At 33.2% G+C, this 26,578-nt stretch overlaps 3 protein-coding genes across 4 annotated transcripts; 1 reads left to right on the top strand and 2 right to left on the bottom strand.

Annotated features, from left to right (window-relative positions):
- Positions 1-2,948: 2,948 nt before the first annotated feature.
- LOC106769314 (squamosa promoter-binding-like protein 6) lies at positions 2,949-7,963 on the top strand. Of its 2 annotated transcripts, XM_014654884.2 has the most exons (4): positions 2,950-4,319; positions 4,613-4,749; positions 6,191-7,065; positions 7,593-7,963. In XM_014654884.2, the coding sequence occupies exons 1-3, from the start codon at positions 3,661-3,663 to the stop codon at positions 7,048-7,050; spliced, it is 1,656 nt and encodes a 551-aa protein (XP_014510370.1). In that variant the 5' UTR covers positions 2,950-3,660; the 3' UTR covers positions 7,051-7,065; positions 7,593-7,963. The 2 variants fall into 2 exon arrangements, with proteins under 2 accessions (XP_022639361.1, XP_014510370.1); XM_022783640.1 differs by having other exon boundaries at positions 2,949-4,319; positions 6,191-7,963.
- Positions 7,964-8,671: 708 nt separating this feature from the next.
- On the bottom strand, positions 8,672-12,767 carry LOC106768223 (protein COBRA). The gene is made up of 6 exons (XM_022783641.1): positions 12,079-12,767; positions 11,334-11,413; positions 10,500-10,956; positions 9,738-9,894; positions 9,385-9,662; positions 8,672-9,288 (listed from the first exon to the last, which is right to left on the bottom strand). The coding sequence occupies exons 1-6, from the start codon at positions 12,182-12,184 to the stop codon at positions 9,002-9,004; spliced, it is 1,365 nt and encodes a 454-aa protein (XP_022639362.1). The 5' UTR covers positions 12,185-12,767; the 3' UTR covers positions 8,672-9,001.
- Positions 12,768-21,018: 8,251 nt separating this feature from the next.
- On the bottom strand, positions 21,019-22,941 carry LOC106768222 (cytochrome P450 78A5-like). Its single transcript, XM_014653224.2, has 2 exons — positions 21,879-22,941; positions 21,019-21,799 (listed from the first exon to the last, which is right to left on the bottom strand). The coding sequence occupies exons 1-2, from the start codon at positions 22,863-22,865 to the stop codon at positions 21,149-21,151; spliced, it is 1,638 nt and encodes a 545-aa protein (XP_014508710.1). The 5' UTR covers positions 22,866-22,941; the 3' UTR covers positions 21,019-21,148.
- Between the last annotated feature and the right edge of the window lie 3,637 nt (positions 22,942-26,578).

Raw genomic sequence — 26,578 nt, 5'->3', positions numbered from 1 at the left:
AGTCAAATAATGATGCTACAACTTTATTTATGGAGGAGCAAGAAATGGAGGTGCTCGATTTTGTGGATGGAATTCAACATTTTAAAGTCAAGTACTTAACACTTAAGGAGGAAAAAAAAACCCATAAAGGTTGAAATGAAATAATCCGAGAATTTAATTTTGACAGACAAACTTAGTTTTGCAGAGTTAACTGGTAAACGTGATTTGGGTAAGTAAATCCAGAAGTGGAAAGAAAGAAAGAGTAGCATAATAGAGGAGATGGTATTTTAAAGCAAAGTAAGAGTTTATTAAGAAAAATGGGCTAAGTTGGGTTGGTGATTGCTTGACCAGTTTAACGCACAGAAAGGGAACGTATGCATTGGAATTGTGGTAGAAAGGGAAAACAAAAACGACAGTTGTGTGTGAACGTATGCATGAAATGGTAGAAAAGAAAAAAAAAAAAAAGAAAAAAGAAAAAGAGGGACCACAGATAGATGAGTGGTAGGATTGAGAACAACTTTCTAGGCAGAAAGCCATGGAATTGGGATGTGTATGACATAGTTTTGATGGTGTGATGATCATGAACATGGATTAATTCCAGAGTTGGTGCAGTAGGTTCCCTCACCAAGCCCCCACCATAGTATTGTTAGATATCAGACCACGTAGAAACTTGGGCATATTTATATATGATAATGTTCCACATGTCACCAAAAAGTATGGTGTTTGGGTTCCAAATTTAGCCTCCATTTTCTCCCCACAATCAACTTTGTCTTTTTCTTTGTTTTCTATCCCATGTCATGCCATGCCATGCCATGCCATCAAACACCAACCAATCCATGGATTTCAATTCTTTGTAGGTTACCAAGACAGTGTCCCCAACATGCCCACTAGCAACTTGATAGAGATGTCGTCTCAAACATTTATGTATTTTCATCTAACCCATAAACTCAACTCAACCCAACCACTTCAGATATTTATTATCACTCTATAATATACTACTCCTACCAACACCATCTTTTATCAAATTCATTCTTCTTATACCTAAATCTCTTCCATCAAAATTTAATTACTAAATCATTGTGTTTTTTCTTTCTTCGTCTTTTTAATCAGAAATCAATGGTGTGTTAATCATTGTTGTTTCAAAAGAATACTACAAATTTGTGTTCTGTAGAATGAGAACAGAACAGAACAGAACAGAACAAAACCCCTGTGTTGCATGTACAGAGTGGTGTACTCTATCTACTTGATATTGACATGTTTTAAACTAAGTCCTATCATCACTTACAAATGTAAAACTATAATGATGTGATTGCATATTTAAAGACCTATTTAATGATAAAATTGTCGTAAGTTTTGAGAAACTCGGATTTCCAACTACATAAATAATACCATCTAAGACACGATAACAATGATGGTAACTGCTTTTGAATGAGTTAAAAGGTCTGAAAAAGTAGTATAGTAAGGAGGGGTGAAACAACGAAAGAATATTAAATGGCATAAGAAACTTACGAAATTAAGAGGGGAAAACATCGATCACGGTTACCCATATACTCACTACATCCCTTTTTACACAGAATGAATTTGAATATAACTTTTATATATTATCGAGTAATTTTGAAGGTGAATTTGCATGTAATTTTTGTGAATAAGAAATGGTATATTAAGCTTAAAAATAAGAGAAATATCATCACCGACAGACAACTTGTTCCTATCAGAAACTAAAAAAGAAAAATAAAATAAAAAGAGAACAGATGAATGAACAACTCATTGCTTACGCACTTCTTGGATCATCATTGACAATTGTGTATGATTGACTACAGTGATGATATATTAACTGACTCAAATTTAGCGGAAAACTAGTGTTTTTTTTTTCTTTTTTTAATTTAAGGATGTCTTGTAATGTACGTGTTCTTGATGAGTTGATTTATGTTTTCCTTATATGGGAGCTGAAGATAGTAGGTAGCTAAGAGGCGTGAAAGAAAATTAGTGAAACATAAAGACATGTAATTTTCCGTTTTCCGTTTGAGGAGAGGGAACGGGACAAGGGATAGGAAGTGTTGTGTTCCGTTCCCATTCCGTGGTGGAGCCTGCTTCGTATGTCACTCTCATCCCAAGAGCGTACTGCCACGCGCGCAACAAGTTAAAGATAATGAATGAAAGAAACACGTGTCAGAAAAGGGGTAAATGAGAAAAATGGGTCCTGTCTAATAGATCCCAACATATTAACTCCATGCTGAGTGGCCATTCACACTGCATCCACACCTTCTATCTTTCTTTCTCTCCCAACTTCTTATCATTTTCTTCTATATTTCTTTTATTGCACAATTGTTCATGTTAAACTTACAACATTTGTATTTTAAATTGTTTCAATATGAATATCTAGCTTCAAACAGTAATGGTAATGATCACAAAAATATATCCTTTTTTTTTTTTTGTAAAGTTTCAAAGTGAGTAATAAATAAACCGTGAACTGGATATACTCAGTCAAACGTGTGAAATAAATGAAGGCTGGATATAGAACTGATTCAAAACTGGTGAAGGCTTTCGGAGAAACAGTGTTGTTTCTTATTTTTGAACATTTTAAAAGTTTTTTAATTAATGTACCAAAATTATGCTTTAACTATCTAAATTCTAAATGATAAAATCTCAGGAACAGTTACTGTTGAACTTTTGGTACTGTTTTGTACTTTGAAAGAAATGTGTTAAGAATTTAATTGTTTTATTTAAGTAATTTTCCTTGATTCAGTGAGCCTTAACACATGAAACAAAACTAAAAACCAGTTAAAAAAAACTGTAATTAGCTCTATGGGTTGAATGACTGGAAATCCTTGATAGTGGATTGAATTGAAGAATAGAAATGAATGTGATTGATTTAATGGTAGAAATGATTGAATTTGGTTTGCATTTTGATAGAATAGAAAAAGAAGAAATTTAAAAGTGAAAAAGAAAAAATGTAATATATGTTTAAATAAAAGGGGAGAGGAGAAGAATGTCTCTCTTTCTCTGAACTTAGGTATGTGTGAATGGCTGCTAGCTAGCATGGTGGAAAGCTGTCCACTCTCATTGTCTTTCTCCAAAAATAGCAACTCAGAATTCCAATCTCTTGAATTTTCTATTCCAGTTGAGTAAATCATCTTTCTCCTTCACTTCACTCCACTTTACTTCCATCTTCCACTGTTTGCAAACTCTCTCTCTCTCAAACACTGCCTTTCCTTTTCTCGCTCCCTCTTTCTCTTTCAGTATACTTTTCCCGATTCTCTATTTTTCCCTCCTTCAACTCTGCTTCAGCAACCTCACACCCTCTTTGTCTTCACCATATTCACCTATTTGTTTTCTTCTACGTTTCTTTCCCTCTTCTTTTCACGTGCTCTTCTCACACCTTGTCCCTTTCTGCTTCTTCTCTCGCGGCTTCTTCTTTCCTTCTTTAATCCCTTTGGTTTCTCCAAAATCCAAGACCTTCATGTCTTTAGGAGAGTAAATTCATTGTCTTTCTTTGTTGGGTAATGTAAAATAATGCTTTTTCAGTGGCTACCTTTCTGCTCAACTCCGGCAACATGACCCCAAATTCCAGCTCTGCCTGGCCATAGCCAATTAGGAACACTGTTCGGATACTATTTAAGAGTCAATTGTTGTTTGGTCCTGTCTAATTGTCTTGCACCTACCCTTGTTCTTTTGCATGTGATGGAATCTTGGAGCTTTGTCCCTGAAGAAAAGGAGAGTGTCTCCAATGAGGCACTATCCCCTCCCAACACTCTCGGGAGGACCATAAATTCTTTCTTGGGCTGGGAACTAAAAACCCCATGTGGTTTTTCCAACGACATGTTGGGTTTGGGTCAGCACCCCATTGAGAATCAAGGTTTTGAAGAATTGGGTTTTCCTGAAATGTTGGGCAAACACTTGTCCGATGATCTAATTGCTAGTGTTTCAAGCAGAAAGGTGGATGCTGGTAGACATCAACAGCACCAACACAGTGACAGAATCACTGGAACTGTTGTGGATGCCCCAAGTGGCTTTTCTCAAAGAGGGGACTCAAATTCCAAGCTTTCAAACTCAAATTCCCTCATTGATTTGAAACTGGGTCGATTTGCTGACCATGGAGATGCCATTGATGCGGGGTTTTCCAAAGTTTTGTCTTCTTCCGAGTCATCAACGCCTCCCAAGAGAGTGAGAGTTTCGGGGGTTCACTCGCAGACTGCTTATTGCCAAGTCTATGGCTGTAACAAGGATCTCAGCTCCTGCAAAGATTACCACAAGAGGCACAAAGTGTGTGAGGTTCACTCCAAGACTGCTACCGTTATAGTCAATGGTATTGAGCAAAGGTTTTGCCAGCAATGTAGTAGGTTGGTCAAGTTTTCCACCTTTCATCTTACAATTCCAAGCTGCTAAATATCTATTACTATGACTTGTCTCTTTTTGGTGCCCATTTGAATACCGAACATGACTCTTTACCAACTCAATTGTATGTCATATTCGTTTTAGAGGCTTTATCAGCTATGGCTTGCATCATTTTCTTTTTCCCCTTTAGATATGGTCAAGGTTACCAGTTTGGCTACTTCATAATGGACAAGTTTGAAATGAGAACCTGTGTTGTTGAGATATATAGTTTTGTTGTAATGTTTAGTATATGATCCAGGTTTCATTTGCTGGCTGAATTTGATGATGGTAAGCGAAGCTGCCGTAAACGCCTTGCAGGTCATAATGAGCGTAGAAGAAAGCCACAAATGGGGATTCACCCCGGAAAGTCTGGGAGGTTGCTTCAGCCATGTGGGGGTAATGATATATATTCTTAAAATAGTTCATGATATAACTCTCCTCTCTCCTGCACTTCCCTTTTCTCTTAAATTTCCATCTTACTTTTGGTCACATGCACATTCAACCTCGCATTCTTCATTGATTAAATTTCATGTGATTGGCTGATTAATTATAACTCTGTTGGCACTAAAAAATATAGAAGCACGCCTTTGAAAAGGTGGTTTCTTTTCCTTGTCCATTTATACCTTTTCAAAGGCTTCATGTAATCGTCCATACAGCCTCAGAAATGATTCAAAGTTTTTGTTCGCCTTTCTGTTTTACTTCTCAACTTTGATTCCCCTCCATACTGTGGTACATTTGTCATACAGTTTTCTGTCAGGTTTCATTCTGATGTCAGTGTCATTATTAACTCTTTGTGTTCAAACGGCCACACTTCAAAACATGTAATGTGGTCCAACTTATATTATATTCTAGAGGTAATCTGTTAATTGGTATCTCGCATTGTCACCCACCCAACTGAATAAATGTGAATTTTCAAATGTTGATTTACCTGATAAATATATATTCATAAGATATGATGTGCCATCTCATAGTCCCATTTGTTTCAAAATGTTTATTCTTCGTTTATTTTCGGTTTTGACCTTTTGTAAACTAACTTCTTTTATTTTTGGGGTACGTTATCTAAACTAGTTTTAATTTGGACTCTTTTGTTAGCAAATGTTAAGTGACTTGTTCAACAAAAGATTGGTCTTATCTCTTAAGGGGAAATGTCCTTCAACTAGGTGAGGTTGAGTATATGGACCACTCAATGTCTTTAGACTTTGAAACCAAAGTTCCGTAGATGTTATTTACCATGAGATCTCTGTTGACAAATTCTCCTATGTCCTTGGTCCACCTCTCCTCCTTCACGTGACTAGAAACCATACAATCTAAACTTCTTATTAGTCATTAACATGTCTGATTGTAAACAACATGAAGCCCAATCAATCGGAAATAACTTTTGAGTTTTTATCCCATATACTAACCTTAATATTCTATGATATAGCTCAACTGTTGCCACTCATGTTCTGCTTCTAATTAAAAAGGGTGAAGAAGAGATGAAGCAATGAGAGAATTTTTGTACGTTATTGTTTTAACTTTTTTTTAATTGCTTCATGGAATGAAACAAACCTCTTCCACTCATTGGTGCTAGAACATCATAGGTGTGTTACAAAATTTCTAGTTTTAATATTCAGAAACTCTTGAATTGCTCTTTAAAATGGGACGTGCCTAAATTCTAAAGCTATTCTTGTTCCTTAATCGTACTTTGAACTGTTTCGTTTACTCGTAATAGTTAATATTAGATGGGATCACGACTCTTGCAAGAACTGATTCCCTTAGGCCAGTTTTGTCTACTTTTATTATAGTCATTTGATATTATTAAAGTTGTTTGAATTTGATAAGGATCATGTGGTTGCAGATAGCAGATTCCAGGGATCCATGCTAACATCATCCTTTATCCGCCCAGAGATGCTTCCTAGTGGGGTCATGTGTTCTGAGAAATATGGTGTGAGTAGCTTCTGGCGACCTATCAAAGCTGAACACGGGACTGGTTTTAGGCATCTTTCTTCTATGCCTGTATCCAATGGACATCCTCAGTCAAGATCTTTGTTCCCATCATATAACGGAAAACAATTTCCTTTTCTTCATGAAAATTGTGCAACGTCCACCACAGGAAGCATCTTCTGTGAGAGCAATAGCCACTATCCACCTGCCCTTGGGGCACAAAATTCTGGGTTAAGACCACTATTCCAGGATACCATAGGAAATGAGGACTTCAATGTTTTTGATACAGCATCAACTGTTCAAGGATTATCGGGGATTTCAGACTCTTGTTGTGCTCTCTCTCTTCTGTCATCTCAATCCCAGAACTCTTCAAGCCAATCATCAGGAATTCCCTTGGCTCACTCCATGGTTATTCCAAGCGGTCATGGCCATCACTACAACATGAGTCAGGTCTCTGAAAAGATAGGAATAAGCTCACAGACTTCTTCAAGCCGAGTGTCAGATAGTTTTCCTTCAGAACTAAATCATGCAGATGGAAGTCATCTCAGTCCTGTGTTAATATCAGACCATAATGATATTGTAAACTTTGATATGGCAGATGGTATATTCCATGGTTCAGAATTCATGAATGTTAAGGATCGACTTCCCTGCGAAGATGGTGCAACCATAGACTTGCTACAATTGTCATCACAGCTTCAGCGAGTTGAGCATGAGAGGCAATCCTTGCAGGTGAAGCAGGAGAATGATTCTTCTTGCACACTGCGGATTACATAAAATACTTTGCAAGAGGTACGTTTTCCTGTTTTTGTGAAAATTTGGTGATCCAATTTCATTATGCAGATTACGTGGGCACTTTGCTGAAGGTAAACTTGTGGTTAACACTACACACACCATGCACTAGCTCTATACATGCTTCTTCCATTCCTCTACTTTCGAGGAAAATGGAAAAATAAATCTGGGGCTCTATTTTAAAATGAGTAATTAAATTATTTGAACTAACACCATCAGTGAAAGAAACGTTTTCTTATTCAATTTTTTTTACTAAATTGTTGATCTTTAACATAGGCGTAAAATCTGTAAAATCGATGTATTGTGACATCAATAACATCTTGCATTGTCAAACTCATTAATTCTTGTGACATTATCAATATATTATTGAATTGAAGTATAGAACAAATTTACACTGATAATGCATAAAATTAAACTCCATCTCACTTGCATGATACTCTTTGTTGTGTAATGATTAATTAGGCATCAAGTGATTCAACATAAACGGAATCTAGAGGATGAAAATTTGATTTTTTTATTTAATGCAGGAAAAGGGTCGTGCATCATGCGAGGGTCATCTTAGAAAACGTAGGCCACAGTGAAATTGAATCTTCAAATGGTGCTATTTTCATCTGTTGCTAACTCTTTAATGTAGTTTGCTTGTGCTGATTCGGTTCAAGAACTTGTCTGCAGAATAACTGATGTACTAAACACGTCAGAGGCTACATCTATGTGATATTAGTTAGGACGCAATTGTCCCAAGTGTAATATATCCATCTGGATGTAATAAACAAAAGCCTTAGATGTATGAAAATATGCTTGTCATGGCCTAAACATTTCAAACCAGGACAACTGTTTACTGGAATTGACGTTCGATTTCGTGCCAACTTTGGCAATGACATTTTTTGTCGTACTGAAATATTAATCCTGCACTGGTATTGTAATGATAGTGACAAACTCTAGGTGTGACATCTTTCGTGTCTTACTATTATTCAATTAAAAATAGAGTTTAATCAGAATATAAAGCTGAGGAACAACATGGCAGAGTTGGATGATTTAAGACTGTGGAAGCCAGCCTGTTCTTGTTGGAATGTGGTAAGGCAGAGCAGAGATATATTTTTATACATATTTTGAAAAAGTAACTTTACACCACGTTGATGGGACAGGGAAATTCATAATCATGAACCAGGGAACTGGAATAAGGACATGCCAGACCAACTCATTAATCTCGTTGAGAAGCGCGTCACTAAATTCAACGCTTGAAGCACGTACCAATGTCACAGTCTAGGTGTTACACTATGTATTCATGTCATCAACCATTTTCATGCATTAGACGCAAACCTTCAAATACTCCTCTTCTTCCACGACCTCGTACACCATACAAGGATGATACTACCAATGTTTTTGAAACATATGGTTTAATTATGATTAAACCATAGGTTCATCATATTTTAATAAAGTTATTATGATAATTAAACTATTTGCTAATGAAAACAATAGACATGGCGAGTATGAACGAGCGTGAACTATGATAAGCTAGCAATATCAAATAATGGCCATGCACGTACAAATGATAAAACACTGAAGCCAGAATGAGCACAGATAATTTATACGTACAAAAAATGAAGAGAAAACAACTCTAGAAAGGTGTAGAACGGTGCTGGTTAAATTTAATGGTTGAATTCATCAAAATGCTGGGAGATCAGTTGTCTACTCTAAAGAGCGAAAAACAAACAAACAAAAAGCAACAACTAAATTATTTTACAACGCAAAAGCTACAAAATACACGTGGGAGTAAAATCCACCATTCTAAGTAAATAACAGAACAGAGTTCTTGTTTTCCTTGCACCGGTGTGAATAACTTCAGTTTCAGCAAATCATGTGCAGATAACTTACGTAACTTCAAAAGAGAAGATAACGCCTTTTATGTTCCACATATATAGATTCTCCAACATGGTTAAGTCAATAACATTACCACATAGTATAAAGTGCCAAAAACTGTGCTTAGTAAAGAGAAAACTAGTCTTGAACTTGCATTTGGCAGCCATGGATAGGCGTCAGGAGGTGGCATTACACAGTTATCTCCGTTGAAATAAATTCTTCGAGGGAAAGCCCATCCCTTATCAAATGTGAAGGTTGATTTGTCCTTTCGGAATAAGAGCTCAGACTGCACATTCCCAAGGGGTCCTGCTGAAGTAAGTAAATCATTGTAGAACTTGACTCCCCACAGCATACCAGTATCATCTGCAAAAACCAGATTCCAAACCAATCATACAAGAGTTGGAATATTTTGCTCAAAAATTTATCTCAGACTATATGATAGTGCAATACAAAACTTACTTAAGCCCACATAAGGTGTTATCGGCTTGTAGTTAAAGCTGAAAACCTGAGTTACATTGTCAAAGTTTGGGTGCTGGACAACAAGGTTCCATTGTGAATAGTTCACCATGTAATTGAAATTTGTGATTGTGATCTTGATCCTCCAGTACTCTTTATATTGAAGTTTCACGTGCCAATGCACTCGAATAGGACACATGTGATTGGTGCATCGGACCAGAGGTGTATTTATAGCTTTGCCTGGGGGTGATACAACTGAAGCTAAATGTGGGGAATTAGGACTGCAAGAAATGTTCAGAAAAATATATCAGAGGACACTTTGGTATCTACTCAGGAATGATAAATTAATTACTTACTCTACACAGCTTCCAGGTTCTGTTTTGTTTTGGCAACCACAAGTGCAGGTAGGGCAGTTTACTATTGTACTGTTGTAGAAGGATGAAAGAGAAACACAACACGTTGGAGTCTTCTGAGCTAGGAATTGAGAATACGTGCACGTAACATTCCAGGTCACTGCCAAAAATATATTCAGATTAGGTTTAAACCAAATCTGAGAAACTAAAACCTGCTTTTCATAGCTTTTGTGATCAATGTATAAAGCATAAGTAATTAGGTCTAGATACCTCATTGCTTCTTATTTGTTTGACTAAAAGTTAATAATCCATCTCATCAATGAAGACAGATATTGCTATGAAGTAAAATTGGGTTCTCTTGTTGATAATTCAATAATACTAGCCTATTCACTATCTGTTTCTATAAGATAGGTGCACTCCTTTACCTACAGAATTAATCAATAATACTAGCCTATTCACTATCTGTTTCCATATGTGAACACGCACATATTTCCTTTTTCTTTCTCTTCATCCCGTTAGAGGAGAAAATACAGAGGAAACCTAAAGTGCTCTACATAGGAAAGATCATTGACCAATTAAAGGTTGATTAGTAATTGTTTTCAATGATCAATCCTTTAGGTAGCTCCCGTTTTCTGTTCTAAAGGAAATTGGAAACTGCTCTATTTTATAAGAGTTTATTGCTCTTAATTATTGACATGTGCTTCATAAATTCTAACACAAGAAACATGTAAAGTTACAAGCCAGTGCATTTCGGAAGTAACTTACTCAATGCTTGAGTGGTTCTCCTCTTGTCTTTGGTAATAAATTTAGTTGGTTTCACAATCTTTGCAGGTCCACAAGTATAACCAGGCCCTGGTGCTTTAAGGGTAAAATTTCTTGGCAGTTTGACCGTTTTGTTAGTTGTTCCTGCAGAACCAACACTGAGTTGAAATGAGCTTATAGCATGTTCAGGGTCCTGGGCCCATGAAGTTAGGACTCCCCCAGTGCAACAATTGGCAATCTGCTGGTTGTAAGGAGTTCCAGGCAGTAAATCCACGACGGTTGGATCTTTCTTACAACAATGAGGAATGTTCCCTTTGAACCTTGAACAGTCCCCTTGCTCTGTGGTTTGGCCTCCCACTACATTCCAAATTACTTCCTTCTTTGCCCATGTCCACCCTAGTATCCATCCAGGAGCCTGAATATGCCGATACTGTTGAAAGTTGTACATTGTAACTACAGCCTGTACAATAGGATTTATTATGTTAAAGAAACAGACAATACAGGACCTAATACTGATTTGTACATGAATTTGAAGGTACTAAAAAAATTGATACAACCTATACACATCTACTCTCTGGTTCTAAATAATTGTAACTTACAATAAGTCAAAAAATAGTAACCAATTAACATTAACCATGTTAAAGTTTGATCAAACCACACCCTAGAGATCAAGCTGAAACATGGATACAACCGAGAAGATCCACCAAGCCTAATACGAATCCAGTACTATATAGCTCTAATTTCTTACTCCAAAATAATTTTAAGGTTAAATGCCAAAACTCACAGTATGATGCTTTCCAAGTATTTTCTCACATTATGAAAGAAGCGATCACTTACAATATAGCCGTCTGGTGTCCAGCTTATGACATCCCATTTGATTGTAATGTTGCCAGTTGGATCAAGTGCATCATAGGCTTCTGTATATGATTGAACAACCATGAAAAGTTTAGGAATTTAACTTCTGGGTAAGATTACTTAAAGCAATCAATTTTACAGATCAAAGATCCATATATCTCACAGGTATATATTACAGAAGCCTCCAAAAAAGTAGTTTGTATCCTTTCTATGGCAAAATCACACTTTCTTCAAGCTAGAATATAAACAGAAAGTTTTTCCCATTTTCCCCTCTTCATTCAAAAGATGTTGAAAAGGTACTTATCATGTCACGTCCTCGTATAATCACCAAATAACCGTTAATTTAAGAAGAGTATAACTAGGTTTGTCTGTAGTTCTACAAAGAGAGCTAGTAGACAACAATACCCGACACGGTAGTCATTTCGTCATTAAAAACAAAAGTGCACGGCAAATATCATCCTCAACCATCGATAAGAGCACAGAACAATTGTCTAGGAAACTTTAAAGAAAGACTAGATAAGAACCTAAAAGAAAACACTAAAAACGGTCGAGAGAAAGAATGACAGAAGTCCGAACAAGACAGTTATTGTTTTTGCATCTTTTTGCTTTAAAGAAAATGGGAATGCTCCTGAATCTTCATGGCAACTCTATTGAAAGAAACTGTGAAGTATGATAATATTCCTAAGAAGTAAAGTTGATACGAGTGAGGACGAAAGCAAAACAATACCCGTAGAAGAGAATGTTGAGCACAAGAGCAGTGACAGCAGTAAGACAGCCAAGAAGCCACCACGGGGGTCAGCAGATCCAGTGGTGGAGAACCACACAGACTCCATTTCTTCCGGCGCAGAGTTTCTTTCACAATGGAAATGAAGCAAGAACTGAAGACAGCCAGCCACCACCCTTTAACAAGGTTAAGGCTTTTGAGTCTGTGTTCAACTTGAAAAACACCCTTGTATCTGAAACACAGTTTCAGTTGCCAACAAGTATCAAAGACACCCTTGCGAGTGACATTATCGTACTCTCTCTGTCTCTCTCTCTCTTTTCAAAAGTAAAATTACCAAAGACTTCAGCTTTTTTAGTGCTGTCATTATTATCATCATATCACCCTTCATTTCTTTAATTTCTGAGTACCAGCAATATGCATTTGCTTCCGCAAAATATGGTTCTTCATTTCAATAATCCTTTTTTAGTTTTAAAATTTAACAAACATCAATGTGTTTTAGTTTCTCCATAAAACCAAAAGCACTGCATGTTGTGAATAAAAAATAAAGTTATTTCATTCTCGGCAGCAATGTTGCGGACAGAGGAATGAAAGGGAAGTAATATGCAGATATTGTATAGAAAGTAATGCAGTGAATGAAGGATTTTAAAATTGGATAGGGGTAGTATTGGAAGAATGAAACGTGAAGAGAAAGCAGGAGTAGGATGCGAAAAGGAAGACAACCTTGAAGAGAGTAAAGACACGACACTTTCCCCTTCCTCTTAGAATGTTTGCCGCCTTTATTTTTTCTTTAAAAAAAATTTATTTAATAACTATTTTTTAAGAACGCATATATAATAATTTATAATTAATTTATGTTGAATATTTTTTTAAATATAAATTCAAACATATCAATAAATATGATATGTGGTATGTTATAAAAAAATTATTAAAGAAAATTTTAAATATTAGAATTGATTTTCTTTTGTTCCAAAACTTCAAAGACTAATTCATATGCAAGGCAGTGATGGGATTTGATATATTTATAAAATGATAATTTTGAATTTATTTTATTATTAATACTTGTAGATGTTTTTAAGTTGTATATTTTTAAAATTTTAAATGAAATTATTTCAAAATACTTTAAAATATAAATTTAAATAAAAAATATAATTTAACTGTACAAATCAAATTAAATTACTCACTAGAATACTAATATAAATAAATATGATTTTTAAATTCAATAACTTTTTACTGATAGCTATATATTTTGATTACTTGATTATTCAAAAAACATAATTAAATGAAAATTATTAATAACTATTACCAACAAATAACTAAACATGCATATCCATTTAATATCATAATATATTTTATCCCGGCGGATTATTTAATAGGAATATCCATATAATGGAAAGTATTAATTCAATTGGTTTATATGATTTGTGAATTACTATAAACGTTGAATTCACATCTGCGAAAAAAACATCGACCACTTAGGTGGAACTTTGCTGAAGAGTTAAGACATAAGAGTCACTTTGGGGCAGATAAGGTAATTAATTGTAATGGACTTTAATTCACTACGACGCAAAAATTATGATCTAATTGATGAAGAAAAGTATGTGGATGATGACATAAGCAAATGCTTAATATATGCTATTTCAATAATGTTAATAAACAGACAACCTTATCAAAATCATTACATTACCTTAATTTGTACATTATAATTTTAATTATTTTTCATAAAGAATACAAAGGTAACGGTCTCAACCTTGTTGACTTAATTGTAATTATTTCAAAGTGATATTTGTTAGTTTTGTAGATATTACTAATAAAAAATAATATTAAAGCAAGATGTCTCTAAAATAGATTACTTAACATCTCATATTTATTAATATATAAAAATCTATTACATTCTAACATCATCATAACTTGTTATGATTCAGTTTTTAAACTTTGAATAATAATTATTTGTAAATGTATTCTGTGTATTATATTCTTGTTTGATTGTTGTCAATTTGATCTTGTTATTTTCTTATAGTGTAGGAAAAATATAATTAAAGTATCTAACAAACTATAGTTATGATATTTACACATTATTTTTAATACTCTGATTATTCGTTAGAAATTGGTTTGCGTTTCAATTTAAAAGGACAATCGCATTTTTTTATATCTAATATACTAGATTGAAAACATCATATTTGTATTTCATGTGTTTTTCACCCCTTTTCCATCTTAATAATATATACTTTTTTTTCAAGTTAACCATTAACTTTATCAAATCTTATAATAACAACAACAAAATCAAGACAAAAAACAATTAATCAAATCCTCTAAAATAACTCATCACTGTGGAAAAAATATGATGAATTATAAAGTTATACATTTCATTTATAAAAGAAGATAAATTTGAAATCTAGTTATTATTGACACTATTCACCCAATATTTTTACAAACTGAATTTCAAAATATGATATATATGTAAAATTTAATAAAAATTAGAATCAAATTTCCAACGAAAATGAAAACAAAAGTATAACCAACCAAAACGAATATAATATGTGTACATGAACGAAAATCACGAAAATGAACAAACAAAGGAAATGAACGAAAATGAAAGAAGTCTGAGAAGAAGAAGTTGAAGCCCGTTTAAAGTTGAAGCCCCAATGCAGAACTCTGCATAAAATATTCCTATCTACACCCAACCCTCTTACTTCTCTCACCAAGCTTATATCTTCATGCACGTCCATGATTACTAACTGCACACTGTACTAATATTTAAAGGACTAAAATACCCTCCTGTTATACCATGACATCTTTTTCCAAAATATATTTCCATAATAAGTAATCCAAAATTATTTTTAAAAAGAATACAAAGGTGGTTTTAAAACTATGGGGTATGTATGACTATAAATTATGAGAATGCATGAAAAAACCTCTTCACTCTTTTTTTTCTACATTTTTGTATTTTTCTCATCTTCGCTCTTTTTTTCTATATTTTTTATTTTTTGTTGAGGATAATGGAGTGTAGAATATTTTTGGAATAAAAAAAAATAGTAGAAAGATATAAAATATTTTTGAAATAAATGAAAATAGTGAAGAAGTTCAGGAGTACTTGAAGAGATGAAGGGAAGAACAACCTTTGCAAAACTATATTGTGTAGGCTTTATAAGTTGAAAATATTTTACAATAATGACTTAAACCAACTTATTTTGCAACAGTGACTTAATATCAATAAATCATTATCAATTCATGTAGAAAAACTATTAAAATATTACCAAGTCGTGATAATATTAATTAAATCAAATAATAAATTCAAATGGGTAATAAATAAATAAAAAATTATAAAAAAATATTTACTCGGAAATAAAATTTAATTACTTAAAACTCTGTAAAATACGTCAGCTACCTATATAAAATACGGGTTTAAACAATTTAGTTGTCTCTATTTTTGGGAAGTTTTCCCATTTTGATCCTCGTCTTATTAGAATCCCCAATTGAGTTCCTATAAGTGCTAATTTCAATCGATTAAGCTCCTGCAGTTAAATTTAATTAACGGAGTTAACTTTTTTGTACAGCTGGAAGGATGACCTGTTAATTTCTGTGAAAGTGACCTATTTAGAGTTGAAACGTGACATGAATTAGAGTTGAAATTGATTGAAATTAGCACTTATGGGACTCAATTCATGCCACGTTTCAACTCTAAATAGGCCACATTTATAGAAATTAACAGGTCATCCTCCCAGTTGTGTAAAAAAATTAATCTCGTTAACTAAATTTAAGGGTGGGAGCTTAATTGATTGAAATTAGTACTTATGGGGACTCAATTGGGAATTTGAATAAGACGGAGATCAAAATGAGAAAACTTCCCAAAAATAGTGACAACTTAATGGTTTAAACCTAAAATAGGATATGATTGAAACACGTGAGAATTAGAATCAGATGTTGTTTGATTAAAGATGATGGTGGAGGAAAAAGAAGACTATAACAAGAAAAAAAATTAAAGGAAAAGAATGAGAAATGGGTGTGCCCATACAAAAGACGAAAATAATAAATTGAAAATATGTATGTGATGGCATTTTAATTTTTTCAACTTGAAATTATTTTACATTATAGCTATAAATTTATTCATATTTGTCCACGTTTTTGTATATTGTAAAAGTTAGGTATAATTATTATCATGGTATATTTAATTTAAAATTTTATATATTTCTTGAGTGTTACAACTTATAAAATGATGTTTTAATTTTTGTTTGAGGTAATATAAAATTATGAGATTATTTTTAATACAATTTTACGTATTACTTATCTTATCTTTCATTATTGTTAGTATTAGTTTAACTATGATTCTATCCCAATTAACCCTAATCTACACTGTTGGCTGGTTCAGTGATTACAGATATTTTAAAACTCTAATTTCTTAACTAATTAAGGGAAACGTATAATACTAAAACTAATAATAATACTAAAACTAATAATAACAATAATTATTATTCTTATATTTTATTTTATATTAATTTCAACTATAAATATATAAAACTGTAATCTAACAAATTCATTTATTAAATTTTTTTTATCTATGACATTCATCAAATCATTTACAAATTTATCTTGAAATCCTTCACTTTTATCTCTGCATTCCCTAAAAATGTGATCACACAAAAAAAAAACGATTAAGAACTCATCTAATGTAACCAAACTTATCATAAATTTAAAACTTAACTAAACCAAAAAGTTTATAATAACTTTGGAGTTAATAACAAATTAAAAATTATATTAAATTAAAATATGAATATAAATTAGACTAACGTGTCGAATTTTTGGGCTACCATTAGTGGATAAATATAAGCATGCGTAATTAAGCAACATGGGCGCATAGAGATTTTTTTTCAATCGTTTATTTATGTGAGTAATGAGGAATTTAATTAAGTCTAATACATATCAATGATCTATATGCATACACTTGTCCCGTCGCAACCGTGTTTTACAATCAATATACCTAACTTACATTTTAAGTATTTGATTATATCTATCTATCTAACTATTCTTTCTATTAATTTTTTCTCTATATTTAAGATTTTTTTTTATATATAAATTATAAAATGGAAGAAAAAAAGTAAAATTAAAGAGGCAACATAACCCTGTGAAGCAGGTGATGATGCGTGATTAAGGTCTCCAACATGTCACGATCATTGTAGTTGCACTTAGCACAAATCCTACAGAACTAGCCTCTCATTTTCTGTGTACAATACAAGATTTCTATTAACTAAGTATGAAGCTTTAAGACAGTCAAAACAACTAAAATAATGCCTTTAGCCATTAAAGTAGTCACTCAATTTGCGGCTTTTGCCCTACCCGATATCCCAACACTTGTCCCCATTCACACAATTATTGGTTAGCCAAATTCTTCATGTCATAATAATGATATTCTAAAATGAATATAAAATAATGTGTTAGATTTATCAAGGGAGAACGTGCATTCTACAATATCAATAACATCTCAACTTTATTATTTTTGTAATTCGATGATTATACCTTTATAATTTGATTTAATCATTTGTTATAATTTTATTTTATTTTCTTATGTCTTGTCGAATCATCTTTAGTAGAGTTTAAATTTGAGCGGAGATACCTGCTAAAAACACTCTGACGTTCAAGTTAGGGTTCAGTATCGATCGATTATCACAACTAAGTTAAATACTCAATAAATGTAATTCACCTACCTTCTTACCTTATCTCTGTATTTGAAAATTTCGAAATAAGTTTTTGGTTAAGGTTGGTCCGGTCCAATATTTCATAAACAAGTTTTGCCTAATTAATCATATTATTTTGATATGTAAGAGACCGATCGGTCATCAACGTGTTTGGTGACCGATCAGTCTTTTATAGTTCTAAGGTTTAGATGAGTTAACTGACCACTCATCTTAGAATTTTCGTTGAATTGTTGGTCTATATTATACACTTTATATATAAAATATTAACACGATTCTTTATCCAAAATCTTAAAAAGTAATTGGTTAATACATCTTTATCTTTATATATAGTTCTGTTTTTTTCTTACTATTATTCAAAGTAGAATTTAGACTCGTATTTAAATTTTCAACATAACGTATATGTAAAAGTATATTTTTGTTTTTATTATACTCAAAACCAAACCAATTATTTGTGTGGTGCATAAATTAGGGAGAGCACATTGGAAAGAATGTGCTTTTGCTCTAAATGTTTCTTTAAGATCTTAAAGCATATGTTGGAGAAGCATCCAACAGGCAAGTATGATTGTTACACATTTATTAATAAATGATCCACATGTATATATATGCATGCAATGGCATGAGAATTGAGAATTAGGTTCTTTACAATCTCTTGTGTGATATATAAGAAACATAGAATTTATCCATTGGTGTTGTTTTTTATTGTTATGTAGGTTGGATGGGTGGTGGAGGATGATGATTCGTTCATATGCTTTTAAAACCTTATGTTTTTCCTAGTTGAGGAGGCGGCGCAGGATTTTAAATTCATCTTCTTTTATTTCTTTTTTGCTTTTCGACTCACTGAATCACAAAGCAATTACTTCCAGGATTTAACTTTAATTTTCTACTTAAAGGCTTAGATAATCTTCATTCTAATTCGATCCACTCAATCTTCTTTCACAATTTTATGCCACTGCCAGATCTCCATCTACCTTTTCGCGGCATCTTCAACTGAAACTTTATTTCATAATCTCAACATTTTCTTTTGGACATACATCTTACTAAGAAGCTTAATTACTACCCAAAATATGACTGTCTAATAACTTCCAATATTTGTTATGCCTATAAAGTTTTACAGAATTTGCAGCATTCTTACCAACATTGACAAGTGATCTGTTGTACGGTTTTTGCTTGTTCTCTCATCTTAGATTTCATAAAAAATAAAATAAAAAAAAAGCACGAATTAAAGTCAAAACGTCAGCATAGTGCTAGGTGTACGCAATGTTCTAAAATGCTAAGTTAAAGCTTGTTGTAAGTTACTTTGTCACTGGACTATGATGTCACCGTCCCTCAACGTTTGAGTAATTTTCTTAAACCCTACAAGATTTAAGAAAAACAAATGTTATATTTCTAGTATTTACCAAAATCTAGTCATTCTTAGGCTAGTTCATGTAATTTCTACCATAGCATTACTTTTTTTTATACCATAGATGACTTTAAAACAACACATGGTAGCATAACTTTAAGGGAATATATATATATGTAGCATTTTTGGTGGAGTACGGAATGTGTTGATGATGGGTGTGATTTGAGAAGGCAGAAAGGAATATAGAGTACTATCAAGAGAGAGAATCAGTTAATAAAAAAATGAAGGAAAGACTAAAACACTTAGATTTGATGCATATAGAAAGAGATATTATTAATTTCTTTGGATATTCAAATCCTATTTGCATATTTTTCTTTATGGGTGGAAAAGGAGCAAAGCTTTTACATATATAATTCTTAGCTTCTTATTCCTCAATCATTTTAAAGCTTCTGCGAGATCACGATAAACTAGGGGAAAAAGCTGAAATTCTTAGCATACTTATTAACAAAATTATTAATTTTAATTAAAGTTTTGAAAGATATAAATTAACTGAAGATAAATTTTAAAAAAAAAAACAGATAATATAGTATCCCCACAATTGACTACACTTATAAAAAGTGAGGGGAAAAAATGATGCAGCCATGATGATGTATACGGAATTCAGTGATTTGATAGCAATTATGTAACCTTCATCACGCATGCTAGATTGCTGGCCAACTTTCTCTCTCTCTATTCTATTCATAATTAACTTTTAGAAGTGACCAACTCCATTTATAATTTTTATGCTTTTTCTATTTCTTTAATTTCTAATTCTTATCGCATTAATAAAAAATCTAACAAACTTTAATTTATTTCTGCCACATATATACTACACCAACAAATAAAAAATCTAATTAAAATAAGTTTTAATGCTATATTATGAAATAGAATTTAAACATAACTTTTTTTTTAAATTAAATTTAATTTATTTATATACTTTTAAACTGGTCTTGTTCATATATCATAACCATTTTGTATGTATTTTCCAATTCTTTGATGTTGTATATCTTATATCTTATTTTTATTGTTTTAAATATTGATCAAATATCTTTTTGTAAAGAAATAAAAATATTAAAAAAAAATAATATTATCAAATATTTAATATTTAAAAATACACTATCTTTGTATCATATGAAGAAATAGTTGTATAAATATCATGATACGACAGAACATTTAAAATTGATAATAATATTCATGTGAAAAAATAAATAATATAAACTGTATTGTAAATTATTTGACTGAATGAAATTAATATTTGTGTTTTTTTAAAATCATAAAAAGAAAAAATATATGTTTAAATTTGTGTTAAAAGGAAAAATGCAATGCCATTAAAAATCTAAATGAACTCTGTAAGCATTGAACAAGTCACACAATTGAAAAGAAACCAATATATAAAGAATTTTCTAAACGAAATCTAACTAAGAAACAAAGGAAAATAAATTTTTGTATAAATTTTTGTTTACTTGTTTTTTTTAAACTTGCCTTGATGATAATTAAACTTGTTTTATAAATATTGTCTTAATCAATATAAATTTTAAATATTATATAATTTTTTTTTCAAGATTATTTACAAGAATAACAAATACAATAAACTCTGTTCATTCTAATAATCCAATTTATAATTCCTTATTTCAATGAGTTAGTCTCTGTGTATAAATTAATTAAGGATTAGAAAATTCAGAAGGATATAATTAATAAAGAAATATAATTAATGCGATATTGCATCTGTGAATGCAAAATGAATGGAAACAAAGAAATTTGAAGAACTCTTGACTTAAAAATGATATGATATGTACTTAGTAGTATTGCATCCTTGATAATATGCAATAGATTTAATAATAATGTAGATAATTTATTATGTATGATGTAAATTTGAGAAGAATAATAGACAAGTTGCATTTATAAGATGAGCGTTTGTATTTTATGACATGTTTTTGATGGATGGGAAAGAAGTGGTAATTATTAAGAGGAGTAAAACTGTGGGATACTCCAATCCAAGGGTTTAGGTTGGGTTGATTGATTGATTGATTGATGAAGGAGAATGGGTTAAAGAAGGAGGTCTTGGAAAAACTTTGGTGATGAGAGAGCATTTCATTTTCATAGACAGTTCCAAGCATTCAGAGAGATCCACACCAGAGTCAGAAGCCATCCATTTAAGCTTTTGTAGCAACATGGCAACCCAAAGCTCAACGGTCGCCACACCCATGGCTTTCCCAGGGCAAACCCTTCTCCCAGACCCGAAAGGTGCCAACCTCATATCAGACCCCATCATTTGCACCTCCTCCCTCAGAAAACGCTCCGGTTTGAACTCTTCCGGTTCAGACCACACTTCTTTGTCATGACTGATGGCCCACATGTTAACCATAGCTGTGGTTCCAGCTGGAACAAAGTGCTTCCCAATTTCTGTGTCATGGATGGAATACCTCGCCCATGACAGTAGAGGACCCGGTGGGTGCATCCTCAGAGTTTCCTTCACTATGGCCCTCACGTAAGGAAGCTTCCCAAGGTCATCATCACTCACACTCCGCTCACACCCAACAACACAATCTATTTCTCTTTGAGCCTCAGCTTGGATTTCAGGGTGTATAACCATCCTCGCAAGAATCCATTCTACCAGTATTGCCACTGTATCAGTCCCCCTAAATATCATTTCCTGAAATGCAACCAAGCTTCGTCTTTTCAATCCAAACAACAACAACAACATCACAAACATTTAAATCGCTAAAACTTACCCACAAAACAGCAACCATATCAGAGTGTTGAAGCCTGTTCTCTTCCTCCAAATCCAAAAGCACGTCAACAAAGTCGCCGGAGCTCTCACTATCCTTCGCCTTATCCTCACCTGCAGCAGCCCTCTTCTCCCTGTGCTCCGCTATGATTTTTCCCACAAAAACATTAACTCTCTCCACCAAACTCCTACACCTCTTCCTCACACCTTGTAAATCCAACCTACCCAAAAGTGGAAAGTGGTCACTCCAGTTAAACATCCCAAGTAATTCATACCCCTCACTCACCAACTCCTCAAGCTCACACCCATCACCACCCTCACCAAACACATAACTCTTCCCAAACACGCTCATCATCACGTTATTCAAGGACCCCAAATGCAACACCTTTCTCACCTCTACCTCACCATCTCTCCTCATCAGCTCCATGATGTCTTTCACCATCTGGGCCCCAACTTCAGCCCGGAACCCGCCGGAGGCGGCGATTCTCTTTGGAGAGAACATGTGAGTGGCGGAAATCCTCCTCAGGTTCCTCCAGTACTCACCGTACGGGGCAAACCCCATTGCACGGTGGAAGAGGAGCTCGTAAGCAGACTCCTTGATAGGACGGTCGGCGAAAGCTGAACTGCTCAAGATTCCTTTGGCCGTGTCAGGATGAGAAGAGATTATGAAACGAGTAAACCCCACCGAGAATGCCATCAAAGGCTTGGCATCAAAGGTGTGAGCAAGCTTGGCAAGGACTCTGTGAGTAAGAGGCCCTGTGAAAGCAGAAAGAAGACCCAGCAGCGGAAAACCAGAAGGTCCGGGAATGGCAGGTTTGTTGGTGAGAGGATTTCCCTGTCTGAACTTGGAGAGAGCCCAAGCAAGACCACCAGGAACCAACCAGTAGCCAAAAATGGCGACTAGGGACATAACAGCGATGAAAAGATCAAAAGTGAGGATGGTTGAGGACGCAGATAACGGCAGAAAGAGAGAGCAGAATTGAGATGACATCTTAGTTCTGAAAGAGGAAGACAAAGAATGAGGCCCTTAAGAAGTTGAGTTGTGGTGAATGACCAAGAGTGTGAACCACCTTATATATATATAGATATATCATCCACACTCCGCTGCACCAACATGCAAACCTTTCTATATCACACACTTCTTTCTCATATATTCAAATAAATATTACACCACGCTCTCTTATAAATTATAGATAAACCTGTAATATATTTTTTATCTCCATTAATATAATATTTATCATGTAATATAATGATAAATTATACTTTCATCCGCAATACAATTACACTTAAATAACTATATTACAATAATATAAATTGAGAATTATAGGGAGCTATACTAAAACAAGTTATGCCTACATATTAGGAGGGTTGGCAATGCATTTCAATTCAATTATTTTTTATTAAACAATTTGTTTATATATAATAAACTTTTTCATGCACACAAAAAATATAAAGACATAATTTCTACACCCAGAAAGACAAATAAAAGAGGTGATTGACTTGTATTTTTTATACATTTTGGTAGAAATACTAAATAATCCTATGGTTTATCTCTCATAACTTAAGAAATTTTCTCCACACATTTCTATATTAATATCAAAACTAATTTCTACTAATTTTTTTATTTATTTTACTTTAACATTTTTCTCTTCAAAACTGCCATATAATATTGTATTGTTCATTTGTCACAACTTTACAAAAAATAATTTTTATATTATTTTTTTATGAAATATAACGTTCAAATAATTAATTTTGATCCGGTTCTTTTTGAATTGGTTTCAAAATTTTCAATCACAATTTAATCTAAGCCATTTAGATTTAAAGAAAAATTATTCAATGAATCTAAAAATCTCTGTTTTAATAGAATATCGATTTTCTAGATATGTATTTAATTATTCTTTTAATGGATTTGATTATGAACAACACTTTTTAAAATAGTACTGCGGTAATTTTATTTAAAATTTATCTTATTTGATTGAGATGGTAAAAATATATAAAAAAATCAGAGTTTTAAATTTCACCGTGTTTAAATAGAGAGAATCTATTATTTTAATATTACAAAATTTAATGTATAATAGAGTTTCTATAAAAAAAGGGTTTCATTATTTAAAATTACATATTTTTATAAATATTTTTTTAGAGTTTCTTTTTATATTATTTAATTTTTTGCTTATCTATTTAAAGATTGAAGACTGCTCAAATGATCGTTGTGGTAAACTTTTTATTTCTGATCGATCAATTTTTCAGTTTGAATAAGTTAGTTTTCTATTCGTTTTTTAAATTTAAGTTGGTTCTTTCTTTGTATGTGGGCAAAATATCATTTACATGTTTCTTTAAAGTTATCTATAAGATTATCTATTGGTTAATAATTTTAATGACATTTTATGATTATGTTTATGCTTGTGTATTTGAAGACGTTATAAGTCATCTATAAGATTATCTATTGGTTAATAATTTTAATGACATTTTATGATTATGTTTATCCTTGTGTATTTGAAGACGTTATAAGGACTTTGAATTATTTGGACTTTTATCAAAGGTAAGGAAAATTATTTAAGGATTTTTTTTCATTGGTATTGATAATTTTATGAATGTATGCCATTAATTGATTTCAAGTTAGAAATAAATGTGTTTGGTCATAAACACGAAGAGGACTAACCTTATGTGTCGTTAGATGATAATTCTTTAAAGTTAGACTTTAAAGTGTCTAAAATTCACAACAGATATATACTTTCGATGAGTTTGCATGTCAAAAACATATATCAAAATACTTTAATTTATTGTTAACAGCTGTGTATACACGTTAAATTTAGATTGTGCATCCATTTTAGGGTTTTTTTGGGTTATGTTTATTAATAAGGAATAACCACTAGTGCAAAAACGTTGTTTAACGTCACCCATTAGACGTCGGTTTCTTGAAAAACCGACGTCTAATACTGCACGGTGGCATTATCGTAAATATATTAGTAAACTAGACGTCAGTTTCGATGTTAGGCGACGTCTATGACATCATAGACGTCGCACCTGCCGCAAACCGACGTCAAAGACCCTGAGGTATGTGATAAGACAGTCAATTCGACGTCGGCTAGAAAAGGGCACCGACGTTCAAGTCACTGACAGGAAATCAAACGTCAACTGGTTCAGCTTTAGACGTCGGATCCCCTGAAAACTCGACGTCGACTGGGCTACAATTAATGTTGTTCACCTAATTCCCAGGCGCTTAGACGTCACATAGTCAAACGGCGACGTCTAAGGCCTGTCTGGAAGGCGGGAAGACAAAAATTCTTCAATTTAGACGTCGGTTATGATCGTAAGCAATGTCTAAGTTCCTGTAATTGATTATTTTCACCAAATTCGGAGGTTTTAGACGTCGGCTAGGAGGGGCACTAACGTGAACTACCCCTGACAGGAAATTAAACGTCAATCTTTTCAGCTTCTTGACGTAGAATAGTCGTCGGATCCCCTGAGACACCGACGTCTATAGACGTCGGATCCCCTGAAACACCGACGTATATAGACGTCGGTTTCTGGAGCAACCGACGCCCCATTTCATTTTAAATAGACCGCAGACTCTTCTCGCCATTCAGTTTCTGATCGTGTCTTCATCTCTTCTCCTTTTTCTCTGCTTCTCCTCTTCTTTTACTCCCTTGCGCACCTCTACTTTTTATCTCTTGCGGCATTGCATTGTCGTTTCTCATAACATCATTGTCTTCGTCCTCTCCTTTTTCTCTCTTGCATCCCAGGTGCGTGATTTATTTTTATGCTTACCGTTTAAACTTTCTTTAGTTTTTTATCGATTATCTCTTCGTTCAACTGATTAAAATTTGCTTTCTTTGTGTTGTGTTTTAGTGCAGTTTTGATCCTCTCTTTGGGTAACATAGTGCAACATTCTCCCTTTGCTGGTTTCCTCACAAGAAGAATGACAATCTTTTGAGTTTTCTAAGGCTTCCGACCCAAAATGGAACTTGGGTCCTTGTCTAGTTCTCGTGTCACCGCAATTTTTTTCTTTTGCGGTTGAATAATGGGAAGTAGTCATGGACCCAGGTTCGGTTTTGGGTTGAATGTCTTAGAAGATTCGAAACTAGCGAGAAGAGAGTGTTACACAATGCTATCGAAAGTCTGGATCAAAACTGCACTAAAACATAACGCCGTTGTTAGACGTCGGTTAGTGCCTGGTCCGACGTCTATAAGAACATAAACGTCGGTTAGTGTCATTTTCAACCTCAATGTATATTCATGTTGACGTCGGTTTAAGCAAAGGTGGACGTCTATATAGAGTAATTAGACGTCAGTGTGATTATAAGCAAACGTTTATATGGATTTCGGTTCTGAGGAATTGCGACGTCCTATAGACGTCACCCGTATAGACGTCGGATGTGAAAGTGACGTAAAAAGTCCAAATTAACCGACGTTATATAGTGTTTCTACACTAGTAAACTTTTCTCAACGAAACCACTAGTCATTCTTTTAGGGCTTATGTACAACATAGAAAGAAAAATTGAAAAAGTCAAATTTTACCGAGTTTATAATGTGCAAACAAACATGAAAGAAAGAAGCAACAGATTAAGAGTTCAACAAATTTTTTTTTCAAATCTTTTTTTTTTTAAAAATGAGAAATTCCATGCCAATGCCACATAGTTTAAAAAAATTATATCAGCATCCCACATAAACATATTTTTAATGTTGTTTAACCAATTTCCAATT

The sequence above is a fragment of the Vigna radiata genome, chromosome 7 (genome assembly GCF_000741045.1).
Source record: "Vigna radiata var. radiata cultivar VC1973A chromosome 7, Vradiata_ver6, whole genome shotgun sequence".
NCBI lineage: Eukaryota > Viridiplantae > Streptophyta > Magnoliopsida > Fabales > Fabaceae > Vigna > Vigna radiata.
The sequence above is the reverse complement of the archived record's forward strand: the minus strand, read 5'-3'. Positions and strand labels throughout refer to the sequence as shown.